Source organism: Leuciscus leuciscus (genome assembly GCF_965113295.1).
Source record: "Leuciscus leuciscus genome assembly, chromosome: 11".
NCBI classification, from domain to species: Eukaryota; Metazoa; Chordata; class Actinopteri; order Cypriniformes; family Leuciscidae; genus Leuciscus; species Leuciscus leuciscus.
This window is the reverse complement of record NC_138735.1, coordinates 26,039,412-26,054,720: the sequence shown is the minus strand read 5'-3', so window position 1 is coordinate 26,054,720 and position 15,309 is coordinate 26,039,412. Positions and strand designations below refer to the sequence as shown.

Sequence of the window (15,309 nt, the reverse complement as noted above, 5' to 3'; positions counted from 1 at the left end):
GAGATCTCACAGTTAATCTCTTTAGTCTGGCAGGGACATTGAGAGTTTTAATTAACTAAATGGTCATTCTAAATGTGGACCCAGAGCAAATATACAGTACAAACAGAGCAGGAATAGCTCACAGATCCAGAATAGCCTGCCCGACCTCACTATTAAAGTCCTGTCTAGCACACTTTGAAAACAGTGATCTTACATATCAATCAAAAATCATTGCATATTTTCTTGGCTTTACAAAAAGAGGAGGCCCTTTGCAACACCCTCCACGGTGTAGGTTTAAGAGAAGGATTGTGACTGGTTGACTGCAAGTGAGAAGGCCTGTGATAGGTCAGTCAAACTGTGGTGAACCATGGGAAATGGGCTGTTCCTAAGAAGGAATTAATAGAGCTCTAAGAATTAATCGAAGCAGGTCGGAGTTCACATATCAGCGACAGTTGGATAAGGAGTCGAGGGATCAATCTGAATGGGATTGCGTGCAGTGCAGCCATGTTTAGCACGTTGAAAAAGATTTTTTGGCCCAGTACTGTGGCCACAGTAGCTCAGATCCCAGGACCACCGACACCTGCACCTGCACCTGCGCCGGCGCCGGCTCCGGCTTCGACCCCAGCATCTGCCGCTCCGACAAAGGTATGACCAGCTGGCTTTAGCACAACACCAACATCATCCTTCACGCACAACTAAACTCAATTCTCATTTCTTTAAATAGCTTGGTTTTCTGGATATGTGATTTGAATAAGCTATGTATGTGTATTTAAATAGCTATTATTTACTTATTAATAATGTTTTACTTTTATGGGATCCCAAGCCATTTATCTATTGTATGTAAAAGAGCAAGTCATCTTGTGGAGATTGTGACATAATTACACTTTAAAAAGGGAATCGTAGCTGGTGCTTCTTGTGAATTAGTGATGTTGTCTGGACAGTTCTGTGTTTAATTTTTGCACAACCAGGGGAAACTTTGTAGGGATCAAATTGATAACTAATTGTTTGTCTGAAAGACAAATCAAAAATATTTAGAGCATAAATGCATGTATAAGACAAGTCTCGGGTTCATTATTTGAATGCCATATACTTAAAATATATTTATTTAGGATGTCGGTTGATGGAGATTACGAGGTAAATTATATAGTGGACTCAGATATACTTTCATTCTTTTCTATTTTCTTTCTCTAATTATTATGCATCTAGTGTTTGTGACCTCACATTAATTTGTAGAATATTTGTAAACATTTATTAATTATTTGCCATACTAAGACTAAGACAGAAAAGCTAAAATATAATAAAAAAATGGTGGAATTTTTTTAAATCTAAAATCTTGTGGGGAAAAACCAATGGATATTTACTTATATTTATTATTTGTCAGCTATTGTCATATATTAATAAATAAAACTGCTACCGTATGTCAACATCAGGCTACTAAAGGTTCGTACCTCTGATGCCGTTAGTTCAAATGTCATTGCTATAAACTGTAAAATGTGTTGTAAGGGGGAAAAAATAAAGAAATCTTTCTCTGGTGTTCACAGGAGGAAAAGTCAGATACAAAGAAAGATGAAGAAAAAAAAGATGAGAAAAAGGAGGAGGAAAAGCCTGCTGGTGAGTCTTCATAATGTTCCATTACGGGAAACTACAATTCACTGTGTACATTTTTGTTTAAGAGTGACTGTTTTATAGGTATGATCATCTTGAACCGCCGAGGTTAAAATGAAAATGTATCATCATAAAAAATAGTATTAGAATACTTAAAGGACAAGTTCGGTATTTTACACTTAAAGCCCTGTTTACAGATCGTATCTGATGAAATAGAACGGTTAAGATTAACATTTGGACACATTCTGCTGTCCCGAGAATTTTAGGTTTATTTCGCTTCCCCCCCCCCCCACCCCCACAATGGTTGTCTATATGCACTGGAAGATTCCGTCCTAAAAACACATTAAACTTTCGTTTACAAAGACGTGAAACTCACCGAGTGGTCAGGGGGTGTTCACTGATATGTTCACTCAAAAATCGCTGAAAAAGATGCATTCCAACAGGTTTTATCGTAGTTTTTGTCCAACTCCATTGACTTAATGGGACGTGCTGTGAGACCGCAGCACCTTTACGGTATTACTCCGCCGCTTCTTCTTCTGCTTCTTCTGTGTATTCAATGAAATGCCCGTGGTTTGCTTGCAATTGGCAAAGGTGCATTATCGCCACCAACTGGGCTGGAGTGTCTATTATTCAAGCTCTCAACGGAAGAATCACGGGTGTGACGCGTTTGGCAAAATAGGTCCACAAAAGCGAAATAAACCTAAAATTCTCGGGACAGGAGCATGTGTCCAAATTTTAATCTTAACCGTTCTATTTCATCAGATACGATCTGTAAACAGGGCTTTAAGTGTAAAATACCGAACTTGTCCTTTAATTAATTAACTATCATGTCAGGAAAAGCTAAGGCTTAACCCCTGAAAACAACTATTAATGAGTCTTAACATGTTCAGTGGCAATGAATGAGCAAACACATGCACATATACTGTTAATAATCACAGATTTGTTATCTTTATGTGCAAATCCAGAAATTAGCAGAAATTCAACATCAGGAATATCAAATAAACAGTATCTCAAAACATCTAATTCAGCTCTGTACTTTTTAAGAACCGGCTCCAGCTCCGGCTCCGGCTCCGGCTTCTGCTCCCACTCCCGCTCCGGCTCCGGCTCCTGCTACAGAGCCCCCTAAACCAGAGGCCAAATCAGCAGATCCAGCCAATCCTGGAGCAGAAGCTGCAGAGGGGTAAGAGTTTAGATAACCTGTAAATGATCTCATTATATGTAGTGTATTACTGTGAGACTTGTAGAGCAACACTAAAAAAAAGTCACTGTTTATTTAAATAGGCAAATGCTTAAGAGTCTATGATTGGATCATTATTCCAGTGATTAATATGCTTCTAGCATGTTATATGTTTGGCAACAGTTCTTCTAACTCTAATTGATGGTGTGTAGCTTTTAATTTCTTAAACAGCCATGTATGAGACACATCATGGCCATATTGCAGGATGACAATGTCAAGATTCATCAGGCTCAAATTGTGAAAGAATTGTTGGGCAGAGACTCGTGCAAGATCTTGACCAAAAATTGATGCACCTCTTGATGGAAATAAATGTTGTGATGTTATTGCAAGAGTCCAGCACTCTGTAAAGTCTCCTCCAGCACATCCCAAAAACTTTCAATGAATTTAAGGTCTGGACTCAGAGGTTCACTTCATGTGTGAAAATAATTCTTCATGCTCCCTCCTAACCATTCTTTCACAATTTGAGCCTGATGAATCTTGACATTGTCATCCTGGAATATGGCCATGATGCGTCTTCCTACATGGTTGTTTAAGAAATGAAAAGCTACACACTCCATCAATTAGGACTATAAAAGCAGTTGCCAAACAGATAACATGCAGAAACATAAGAATAACTGCAATAATGAAAAGACGATGTCAGTAACCAAACAGTTGATGGACCCCATTGACTTCCATAGTATTTTCTTTCCTACTATGGAAGTCAATGGGGTCCATCAACTGTCTGGTTACCGACATTCTTCAAAATATCTTCTTTTGTGTTCAGCAGAAGAAAGAAATTCATACAGGTTTGAAACAACTAGTAACGATGCATAAAAGATAACAGAATTTTCATTTTTTATTGAATTATTCCTTTAAATCCATACAGAAGCTTTTCTTTTTGGCCAGGCAATGTATAAATATAGCTTTGTTTTATATTTTAGGAAAGTGTTTGAATGGGTCGATTAAAATATGTGACTTTTTCCCCTTTATCATGTCATCGTTGGCTTGTATGGATGTGTGGGATCTCAATTGATGTGCAGTGTGACTCCAAAAGTAGCTGAAAGAAGATTAGGGGATCTGCTGTATTTGTGACTTAAGAAGATCATGGGAACGGCCTCACGTGCAAACAGGAGTCTCTGTTTTATACTGTTTATTGTTCTTTGTGTCAGTACATAGTGTACTGACAGTGTATTGATTTCAGCAAACAATACTAAGATGTCACCATTTTCCAGTCACAGTGCTATATGTGATGATACTTATGTCTGGAGTGAGACTAAATTTAGTGCTAAATTTACCACGTGGGCCCATTTTAGTTGACTTTAATAAACAGGACAGCATCAGCTCATCAAGAACACCCAGAACTGGCATGTCTTCAGAATTAAAGATGTGCAATTGTGAGTGTTTCAGGACAGTCCTCATCCTAACTCAATAGTCGTGAAGCCGTTTAAGCCCATGATTTGATACAAATGCAGAAGAGTTGCACTGATTAAAATGAAAGTACATAGACAACGTACAGGCATACACTGTCTATTCCTGAGTATATAATGAATGCATGAGGTGTCGTCTAAGTTCAGCTGCTAAAGTTTGTCTGAGGACTGAGGCTGTGAGTAGAGGAACTGCTCAAAATAGATTTGTTGTTGGCTGTGACTGTGTGAAAAAGAGTTTCCCTCTTTTGAAATAATAACATTAAAATAAACATTAACATCGTAATTTTCTGTAAAGCTGCTTTGAAACTGTGTATTGCCCCATACAAATACATTTGACTTGACTAGAATATTCTTGACTAATCAAACTTTAATTTCCTCTTCAGGTTTAGAACAGGAAACCTATATCCTCAGGACTTTGTGTAGTCTACTACTACTAAAACTACCACCACCATTACCACAACTAGGGATTTTTTAATTTTATTTAAGCCTAAATTCCTGTCTCTTTTTGCATGTAGTGAGGAAGGAGCACCACCACCACCTTCTCCACCCATCGTCATCAACAGATACTCTGACGACCATCTGCGAGAAATTGTGAAGAAACTTCGGGAGAGAACAGAGCTTTATAAGGAGAAAGTTGTTGATCCCTATGCCTCGTCCCCAGAGCGCAGCCCACCCGTCAGTGAGTAGAGTCTCTCTGAATCCTGCTGTTTGACAGACAAGTTAATAATGCAAGATAAATAAATGATCTAGCAGGGGTTTCTCATTGATCTGTTTCTCAAGGGCTTGTATTCTTAAAGTCAGCGTGACGTTGGAATAGTCTTTCCAAGTCTTATAGTCTTATATCCAAGTAAAATGGCTTCTCGAATGAGAAGGCGGGACTTGATTTTGTCCATTTGGAATTGATTGGATTGTTGGATGGCTGTGGTTTGCTATTGGTCGATCTCATGTGAGTGACAGGTTGCCCCACCCTCGGGCCAGTAAACATGTCATCGGAGAAGTGATGTCGCTGCAAGAGGGAAGGGAAGTTATTTTGATTAAAGATTATGAGGCAGATGAATAAAAAAAAATATTTTGATGATTTTGAATGATTTTGATTTCACGGTGACTTTAAACAGTTTGATTCATTCAGCCTGCTGGAAAAACCTGGTCATTCCAGCTTAAAGTGGACAAACAAAATTGTCTACCAAGTCAAAACCAGCTGCTAGTCCTTCTGATCAACCATCTAGATCTAATGCCCATAAATTACCAGTTTTGTCCAGCAAAAAACATGAAAAACTAGCTCCTATCTGGTTTTAGATGAATTTCCCAGCAGGGAATCCATCTGTTTCCTAACTCTTTTTTGCTGTTGATTTCCAGCACCGGTTTATCGAAAGGAAGACTGGAACAGAAAGCAGGAAGCGGAGAGAATTAAACGAGAAGAGGCTGAGCAGAAGAAAAAAGAGGATGATGCTAAGAGAGCAGCTGCAAAGAAAGAAAAAGAGGAGAAAGAAAAGATTGAGAAAGAGGAAAAGCTGAAAGCCGAGAAGGAGAAGGCTGATAAGGAGGAGGCCGAAGCTATCTGCCCTAAAATCAAATGCACATGCATAGACACACTTCTCAAACCTTTAGAAGACAAGATGGACTCCTATTTGGGGACAACCATCGACCCTTTCACAGGTAGGACACTATAAGAACTGAAGATGGCTTTTAAAGGATAAAACATTGGCCTAAACATGTTTGTTCTGCCTCATTTTATCTCATCAGATCGGCGGTATATTAAATGGCTAAGTGTCGTCACAATCGCTTTTAACTATAATGTTTGGCTCGCCACGGCACGTCTGTGTTTCCCGTACCACACGCCCGCGTCAATCCCCTTCTGGATCTTTTTCGATGTCCTGGCAGACCTGGTGAACATCATAGACATCACCATGTTTCAGACACGCTTACAGTTTGTGAAAGCAGGAGACATCATAGTAAGTCTTTTTAACGATGCTTACACCTTTCAAATTGTGACATTAGGATTTCAACTCAAAAACCTACACATTTATTTCCTCAGAAAGACAGAATAATGACAAAACAGAACTACAGAGAATCTGCCAGATTTCAGGTGTGTAAAAAATAATATCTATAAAAATAATCATTATATATTTATAATTATATAAAATGATTTTATTTTCTTTCAACAGACAGACCTGATGAGCATCATACCATTTGACTTGCTGTGTTTCCACTTTGGGTTTACATCAGTCTTTAGGATGAACCGGTTTGTTCGGGTCAGTTACTCAACTTCATTTATATATGTCTATGTTTGTGTGTGTGTGTGTGTGTGTGTGTGTGTATATATGCGTGTATATAATGTCTATATAATGCACTAAGTTCTATTAGTTGCCTTTATTTGAGATGGCTCAACATGTGGATCAAGCCACGGTGTGGTTAACTTGATGCATGCACACATTTCACATATCAAAATACATTAGTCAAGGCCAGCACTGCTCTTAATGATATGACCTATGACCTGCTCTTGGTAGCTGGGCGTCCAGTCCACCACTAAAACCACGGCATCTCACAGGAGTCGATAGGTAATTTCTCAGGAATTGTGACCAAAACCTATTAGCAAGTATTTGGCATGTCCTCTGTGGTCAAGACTGTTACAGTTTGAATTAAGGTTACCATTTAGGGCAGTTTTAATGGACCGAATCTCCCTCTCTCAAGAGCCTCCAAAGTGTGGTGCATGAGGTGGATTAAAGGAAAATTTGATCTGATACTCAGCTAATTGGGCTTTCATGTCTGGGTGAAGGACATTGAATGCATCTGTAAGTTCTCAATGTCAACCTTTAAACTTCGTTATTTGATCAGATAACATTGCAGACTTTCCCCTTTGAGAGATAAAATGTCTTAAAGACATCAATAAAGAATCAATATCAAGGCTGGTTTGAACTTCAATATGTGCAGCTCTTGTGTTTAGAAACTTGAATAGTATTCCCAATCTTTTCTCATTTCTTCAACCCAATTAATAAGTGGCCCGAACTAATCCATCCCCGTAGAGAAGAAGGGTGGCTGATATAAACGTGCTGGAGGTAAATCTGCCATTTGTGGAGATATTGGTTGAGCTGTCCGTTTCTGACACTGCACAGATACATCGTTCCTTTCTCACAGCTCTGAGAATCCAGTTCCTCCACAACTCAGCAAATAAACATTCTGCACCAGGATTTGTTTTAAGTTACTGTCCTATTGTCGAATAAGCAGCTTGGTAACTGGATGTTTTGAATCCAAAACTATGGGATGAACTGTTTCTGATTCCAACTGATTGCAATTGCGTAATCAACCTCCCCCTCAGATTATTTGCATTACCATATCAAATTCTGAAGCTAATGTTGCCAAACGACTTAATGATGACAGAGATTTCCCATTAGTAAGAATCTCTTCGGGGAAACTGGCTCCCTGGGTGGTGTGTAATGAGCTCTGTGTAATGTGCATGTTCCCTCTTTTCAGTATCAATCCTTTTTTGAGTTCAGCGATCGCCTGGAAAGCATCATGACTAAGGCGTATATCTGGAGGTATGTCTGAAAATATATGATTTCTGTATGCTATACTGAATGTTTTTTTAGGGTGTTGTGATGTTGTTGCTTACTATCCTGTCCCAAGTCTCCATGATATTCGGGTATCTAGATATGGGTCAGGTCAGATCCCTCCTCCAATATGTGTAAGGACAAATCCCCCCCATTTTATCACCCACCAGGTGAAAATGATAAGTTACCTCTCAACAAGCAGTATCATTAGTGTCCAAAACAGTATTGAACAAATGGCATGGGTTAATGTGTTCAAACCCATATCTGTATGTATGAACAACAATAATAATAGTGACGCTGGCTTTTTTTCAGAGTTGGACGCACTACTGGATATCTGCTCTTCTGTCTCCATATCAACTCCTGCCTTTACTATGTAGCCTCAGAATACGAGGGGCTGGGCAGCACTAAATGGACATATGATGGAAAAGGAAATGCGTATGACTTCTTTTTTTTTTTTTTTTACCTTTGTCATTATTTCTAAATAAGTTTTTATAAATTAAAATAAATAAAATTACATATTCAGTTAAATTGTTTTATATATATATAATTTACAATTAAAATAGATTAAATATATATTATTTAATAATAATATATTAATTATTATATAATATTATTACAATATATAATTATTTACAATTACACTTAATTAAATACAATTAAATAAATTCAAAATGAATATTAATAAATATATTTAAAAAAAACATTGTACTGATCATTTTGTCATTTTTCTATGCCAAGGTATCTCCGCTGTTATTATTTCGCTACCCGTACGCTGATCACTATCGGAGGTCTTCCTGAGCCCCATACACTCTTCGAGATCGTCTTCCAGCTGGTGAACTTCTTCACAGGAGTCTTTGTCTTCTCTAGCTTGATTGGACAGGTGAGAACTTAGAACTTTCCTAATGTTTTGGCACGGTTCTCTCAAAATTACGAACAAATGTTCTTCCAGTAATGTTAATAGAACGTTCATTCAAAGTTATCTGGTCTTTAATAATGTTCTCAAAACATTGACATTCATGGACCTTTTTTTTTTTTTTTTTTTTGGAACGGTTTAGTTAGATGGTTGTCTAACTTTTATCAGCAGGGATGACCCAGATGAATAACTTCACAATACAAGGAAGTTGTTTACATTGATCTAAATCTGTTTAAACTCAGATGAGAGATGTCATTGGAGCAGCTACAGCGGGTCAGACCTACTTCCGCGCTTCCATGGACTGCTGTGTGGCGTATATGAACACCTACACCATTCCAAAGCTGGTGCAGAACAGAGTGCGCACCTGGTACAACTACACCTGGGATTCCCAGGGCATGCTGGGTAAGTCCTTAGTCTACATCTTAATAGAAGAGCTCAATTAATAGAGGTAGTTTTGGACTGATAGTTCATAGAATTACCATTAATCTAAATAGATGCAAATTTTTCTGGATCAAAATCTCGAATGTTTCCTCAGATGAGTCTGAGCTACTGGAACAGATGCCTCTGGTGATGAGAATAGCCATCGCTGTGGATATCAACCTCGCCACTTTCCAGAAGATCGACCTCTTCAAGGTAAGACTGGTTATCGTCAGTAATGACTGCATTCATCTGTTGAGGTTCTATACTGAAGATTTGTGGAAGGAAAAAAACTATTGCTTCCTACTGCTGCCAACAGTTGAGGAACAGTCATCTATTCTGGTGAAGTAAATCCATATTAGAAGAATCCATATTAGTTTTTGCTGTTTTTAACATTTTCTTTCAAGGGCTGTGACAACCAGATGCTGGTGGACATGTTATTACGTCTGAAATCCATTGTGTACTTGCCAGGAGACTTTGTGTGCAAGAAGGTGAGAACATCAGATATAATCGTTTTTGTATCTGATATTATGTTTTATACTATGGGGCTGTTGAATGCTTGAATCTGATTGGTTGACAAACGTTCTAAGGTGTGCAATTATTTTCAGGGAAACGCACGGCTAAAGTAGTTCCAGGCAGGTTTGACTGCATTACAGTTCCATATCACTTCGCGTAGTCAACTGTAATAACAGAAAATAGGACGACAATTTAGATTTTCCGAAAGGAAATTTTTTATATTTATGGTGAACATGAACATTTTAACAACTGGGCGACAGCAGTATTGGATAGCCCAGATAAAAAAATAAAAAAACAAATAAACGGAAGCGGACATCAAAGGCAGCCGGCAACAACAAAAGACATAAAACAATCAGCGAAGAACAGCTAGACAGACTCGAGGGCGAAAAACATGAAGAAAACACCACAAAAAACAACAGCTTGGGCTGTCAATGTGTTTAATGACTGGCTTAAGGCCAACAATATGTCTGTGGACAAAGTAGAGAGAGGGGGGGCAGACGCTTTAAATACCCGGCTATGGGCTTTCTACGCCACTGTCCCAAACACATCCGGTGCGGAGTATTCAGTGTCAAGTTTTCACCGGTTTTCGTTATTATTGCAGATAATATAACAAATAAATAAATATTGAAAGGCCTACTTATTAAAACGGCTTTGTGTTTCATTTATTAGGCTAGCCTACTGTCAATAATAGATTTTTTTTTAACTAATTAATTCAAACAATGAATTAAAGGGGTGGTTGATTATGATTTCACTTTTCTAACTTTAGTTAGTGTGTAATGTTGCTGTTTGAGCATAAACAACATCTGCAAAGTTACAATGTTCAAAGTTCAAAGCAAAGGGAGATATTTGCTTTTAAAGAAATCACTTTTTAAGGACTACAACAAACGGCTGGTAAGGACTAAACGACATTCCTCACGGGTTAGTGACATCACCAACCCTAAAATTTACATAAACCCCACCCCCGGAACACGATTTATAGATTATCAAGACAGAATATGCTAATCAATGACTAGAAGATAACTACACATAAGCTACATAAATTAATCAATTAACCATTCAGAAATGTGTACTGTTGCTTCTACATGTTGTCACTTCTTCTTGAGTCTCTCCATCATTGTCTGACTCCGGTTTGAACATAAAAGGCTAAAGGTTTTTGACATTTTCAGTGCATGTCTGTGTGACTGCAGCTGTTGAAGCTCCGCCCTCTGTGCCGGGAGCAGCAGCTCATTTGCATTTAAAGGAACAGACACAAAACGGTGCGTTTTTGCTAACCCTCAAAAAGTGACAATTTTAACATGCTATATAAAAATATCTGTGTGGTATTTTGAGCTAAAACTTCACATACACACTCTGGGGACATCAAAGACTTATTTTACATCTTGTGAAAAGGGCATTATACCATCTCTTTAATAAATAAATAAATCAAATAACATTGTGCATTACGCATGCTTTTGTGTCTCATTATTGCAATCTCTCTCTCTCTCTTTAATAACTGCATTAGTCTGCTATCAGCGGCTCAATCCTCCGTTACTAGCTCTAAAATTACGTTTTGGAATTAGCAATGGAGGCTTGGGATTCAATGCGTAAGAAATTAGTCCTACACACAAGAGCGTTTTAATGACAAAAACTTGACAAACGTCTTGAAATACATCATCTGAACAATGTTTCGAAGTGTGGTAACCGTAGTATAAGCGGAATAATTGACTCCAGGCCGTTAAATTATTGGAAAAATAATGCGTCGTGACCGCATTACCGCACAACGGTCCGTCATCAATTATTCCTTACTTCATGGGCAAATGTCCTCCATTGCTTCATGCAGGGTGACATTGGGAGAGAAATGTACGTTATTAAGGCCGGAGAGGTGCAGGTCATCGGTGGGCCGGACAATAAGATTGTGTTCGTGACATTGAAAGCAGGCTGTGTGTTCGGGGAGATCAGGTACTGGACAGACGACATCTATATACGCTAGTGGACAATCATTAAGTGAAAAGGCAAGACTGTCTAAAAACAAATCTCTGAAAAATATCTTTTTTTTTCAGTCTCTTACAGTCAGCAAAAGATGGAGGCAACAGAAGGACAGCAAATGTAGCGGCTCATGGATTCGCCAACCTCTTCGTATTGGATAAGAAAGATCTCAATGACATCCTGGTCCACTATCCCGAGTCTCAGAAAGTGCTGGCCAAGAAGGGACGGTGAGCCCAAGCGGGTCACAGTCATGCAATGTGCACCTTTTCTTCAAGAACAGATTTTAAATGCAATGGCTACAATAAGGGATGATTCATTCTCTGTTCAGGAAACTGATGAAGGCCAAAGGTAAAACTGCTCCTGTCAAAGATGAAGGAGAAAAGAAGAAAGGACTGGCTATGTTCGGACAAAAACCTCCCACTCCCAAAATGTTACGTGCTTTTGGAGGCTTCGGGAAAGGAGGTTTTCTGGAAAAACTCAAGGTGTGTGATGATCTGATCAGAGTTATAATAGTGCAGTTGTAATCTGACTGTGGATTTGCTAAAGGTTTGGATTTAGCACATGACATTTGAAAGATTAAAACAGCAACAAATTCTTAGAATTAATACGAATAATTAATCATTTCTCTTTACAGCAAGCACAAGCAGCAGCAGAAAAAAAGGATTAAGAATCCATCCATCCATCCATCCATGAATTGCATCTATCTATCTATCTATCTATCTATCTATCTATCTATCTATCTATCTATCTGTCCGTTCATCATTTGTCCATATACATGTATCTATCTACCCATCCAATACATCATCAATCTATAACATCTATCAATCCATACACCATTTCATCATCCATCCATCCATCCATCCATCCATCCATTTCATCATTCATCCATCCTTCCGTTAATTTCATAATTTGTCCATCCATCCATTTTATCATTCATCCATCAAATACATCATCCATCAATCCATCCACCATTTCATCATTCATCCATCCTTCCGTTAATTTCATAATTTGTCCATCCATCCATTTTATCATTCATCCATCAAATACATCATCCATCAATCCATCCACCATTTCATCATTCATCCATCCTTCCGTTAATTTCATAATTTGTCCATCCATCCATTTTATCATTCATCCATCAAATACATCATCCATCAATCCATCCACCATTTCATCATTAATTCATCCATTCGTCAATTACATCATTCATCCATCATTCATTCAATCCATCCACCATTTCATCATTTATTTATCCATTCGTCAATTACATCATCCATCCATCCATCACATCATCCATCCACCATTTTATCATTCATTCATTCATTCATCCATCCATCCATCCACTCGTCAATTACATCATCCATCAATTAATTTGTTCATTTCATCAGTGTATTCATCTATCCATTCATTCATCCATATACAGTAACATCTATCAGTCCATCTGACCATTTCATCATCCATCCATCCATTACTTTATCAACTTTATCGATCATCCATCCATCTCTCATCCATCCATCTCCTCTGTTGTTTTACTGCTGGTTGTGATTGGATTCAGATCTACATAAATATGATTAAAAAAATACTGTAAATACTGACTTTATGTTTTCGGTTTAAAGTTTTGTGACAGACATATTACTCAACCGGTTCAACACTTTAAGCAGAGTCATGGTGGATGAGCCTTCATATACTGTAAATAGGTCAATGTTTTGCCTAAAATATTCTTTAATAAATATTCTTATCTTTTATTGTTATCTTTATCCTTTTCATCTCAATAATATTGGGAAAAATAAAACAATGGTACTTTTCAGAGTTTTATTTACTGTATGAGGAACAAGGCATGCTACAGGCCCACAGATGCAAGACACATACAACAGCAAAACACATGACACTTCTACAGCGCTGAGATGACACTTTACATGTACACTATAAAGATGGCCTATACAATGCCAACACAAAGATATCTGATGAAACAATTGCTTTAATTAAAATACAATTAAGATTATCTAATATATTCCTCTCAGCACTAATTGCGCACAATGGACTGGTACAAACATTGTGATTAAATGTAAAATGAACTTGCATCTTAAACAGTTAATACTGATCCGAAAAGCTGATTATATTTTCATATTGTTTTTGTTATTAGGGGTTCAAGCAAGTAGTGCTGAAACCCTATTGTAATTGTAAGGATTTTTATTATTAATCTTCGGCCGTAAAACTGATCGTGCAGACCAAACCTGAGGCCAAGAGACTTAAAACTTGGCTGACAAGATATGACCCTGATTGGCCAATAGGGGGCACTATAGCAATCAAAAGTTTAAAATCGCTTATAACTCCAAGACCATTTGTCGTAGACTCAAAGGGTATTATATCATTGGATATAACAAAACGTACATCTCCGATTTTATTTCCGCCATTTAGAATTTTGTCAAAAACCTACTTTTGCGAATTAGTCCTAGGTTTTTCGCCCGATTGGAATCAAACCAACGCAGAAAGATTCTCGAAATTTTGATTCACGGTCGCTAAGGGGCGTAGACATATTTGTCATGGTGGAGCCGCTTTTACTAAAATGGCTATAACTCAAGAACGAAATTAGATATTTTCACCAAACTCAGTACATATATGGTCAGGCTCGGTCTTTGGTCTCGTGAAAAATGAAGTTTGAGCACCTATTAGACAAGGTTAACGGAGGCATAATTCATAATCGGAATGAAACTCGATGGACATGTTCGTCTCATGGTCCTAGAGGTCTATAAGAATTTTGAAAGAAATCGGCCACTAGTTAGCGGTAAAGAGTTTTATACTTCTGTAATCACGTGGTGTTTCACACGTCCACACAATATGCATATCATTTGATAGATCTCCTCATACTGAACAACCTTAAGAACCACTGCTGTCAATCAAATCGTTCATTAAATATTCGTGATTATGTTAAAAACCTATTTTTGCAAACTAGTCCTAGGTTTTTTTGCTCAATCTGAATAAAACCAAATGCAGTACTCTAGATCAATAATGATCAAATAATGTTGAACTTTTGCATTTGGATGGCTATAACAGGGTCATTTTAAAATGTGTCTTTGACAAAATGTCCCTGAAAACCTATATATCTTCAGAGAATGCTCAGATCTTAAGTAAGTACATGTGACATATGACTCTAAACAAGCATGCAAAATTTCAGGTAGATCGGGCAAAATGTGCCTCTATAACAGTTCAAAACGTGAACATTACAATGTTCCTATATGATTATATTGGCATATTCTTGGCATATTGACCTTTAAACCACCAGATGGCAATTGGCTCATTTTGCTCACTAAAATAGTTTATTTCAAGGGCTTTTTCATTTGAAATTATATTTAAACTTCATTAAATCATTATAATAACATTACAAGTCACATTTTGTCAAGGTTTACTACTTAAGTATTAGTATTGACAATTGTGCCATATTGAGTAATGTGAATCCTGAAGGAGACTTGCAGTAAACATTTTGTTACCCATCATATATTTCAAATGTCTGTATCTACAACAGAATGTGTGTGTGTGTGTGTGTAGTCCTAGGTTTCTGATTACATTCTGAATAATCTGAATAATAGTTTACAAAGACATGTGAAAAGCTTATAGACCATTAAAAGATATTTCCACAATGACATATCCCAATAGCATTGAAAAAACATTTGTGTGTGTGTGTGTGTGTGTGTGTGTGTGTGTGTGTGTGTGTGTGTGTGTGTG

The 15,309-nt window shown here is 37.6% G+C and overlaps 1 protein-coding gene across 2 annotated transcripts; it reads left to right on the top strand.

The window, feature by feature from the left end:
- The first annotated feature begins 286 nt into the window (after nt 1–286).
- Nucleotides 287–14,760, top strand: cngb3.1 (cyclic nucleotide gated channel subunit beta 3, tandem duplicate 1). Of its 2 annotated transcripts, XM_082183660.1 has the most exons (18): nt 287–624; nt 1,521–1,590; nt 2,629–2,764; nt 4,743–4,906; nt 5,584–5,883; nt 5,971–6,179; nt 6,263–6,313; nt 6,393–6,479; nt 7,699–7,763; nt 8,088–8,210; nt 8,514–8,655; nt 8,931–9,090; nt 9,224–9,321; nt 9,513–9,596; nt 11,441–11,559; nt 11,661–11,813; nt 11,915–12,068; nt 12,221–14,760. In XM_082183660.1, exons 1-18 carry the CDS (start codon nt 484–486, stop codon nt 12,251–12,253), a joined length of 2,289 nt encoding a protein of 762 aa, XP_082039786.1. In that variant the 5' UTR covers nt 287–483; the 3' UTR covers nt 12,254–14,760. The 2 variants fall into 2 exon arrangements, with proteins under 2 accessions (XP_082039786.1, XP_082039787.1); XM_082183661.1 differs by having other exon boundaries at nt 2,641–2,764; nt 11,915–14,760.
- Nucleotides 14,761–15,309: the final 549 nt, after the last annotated feature.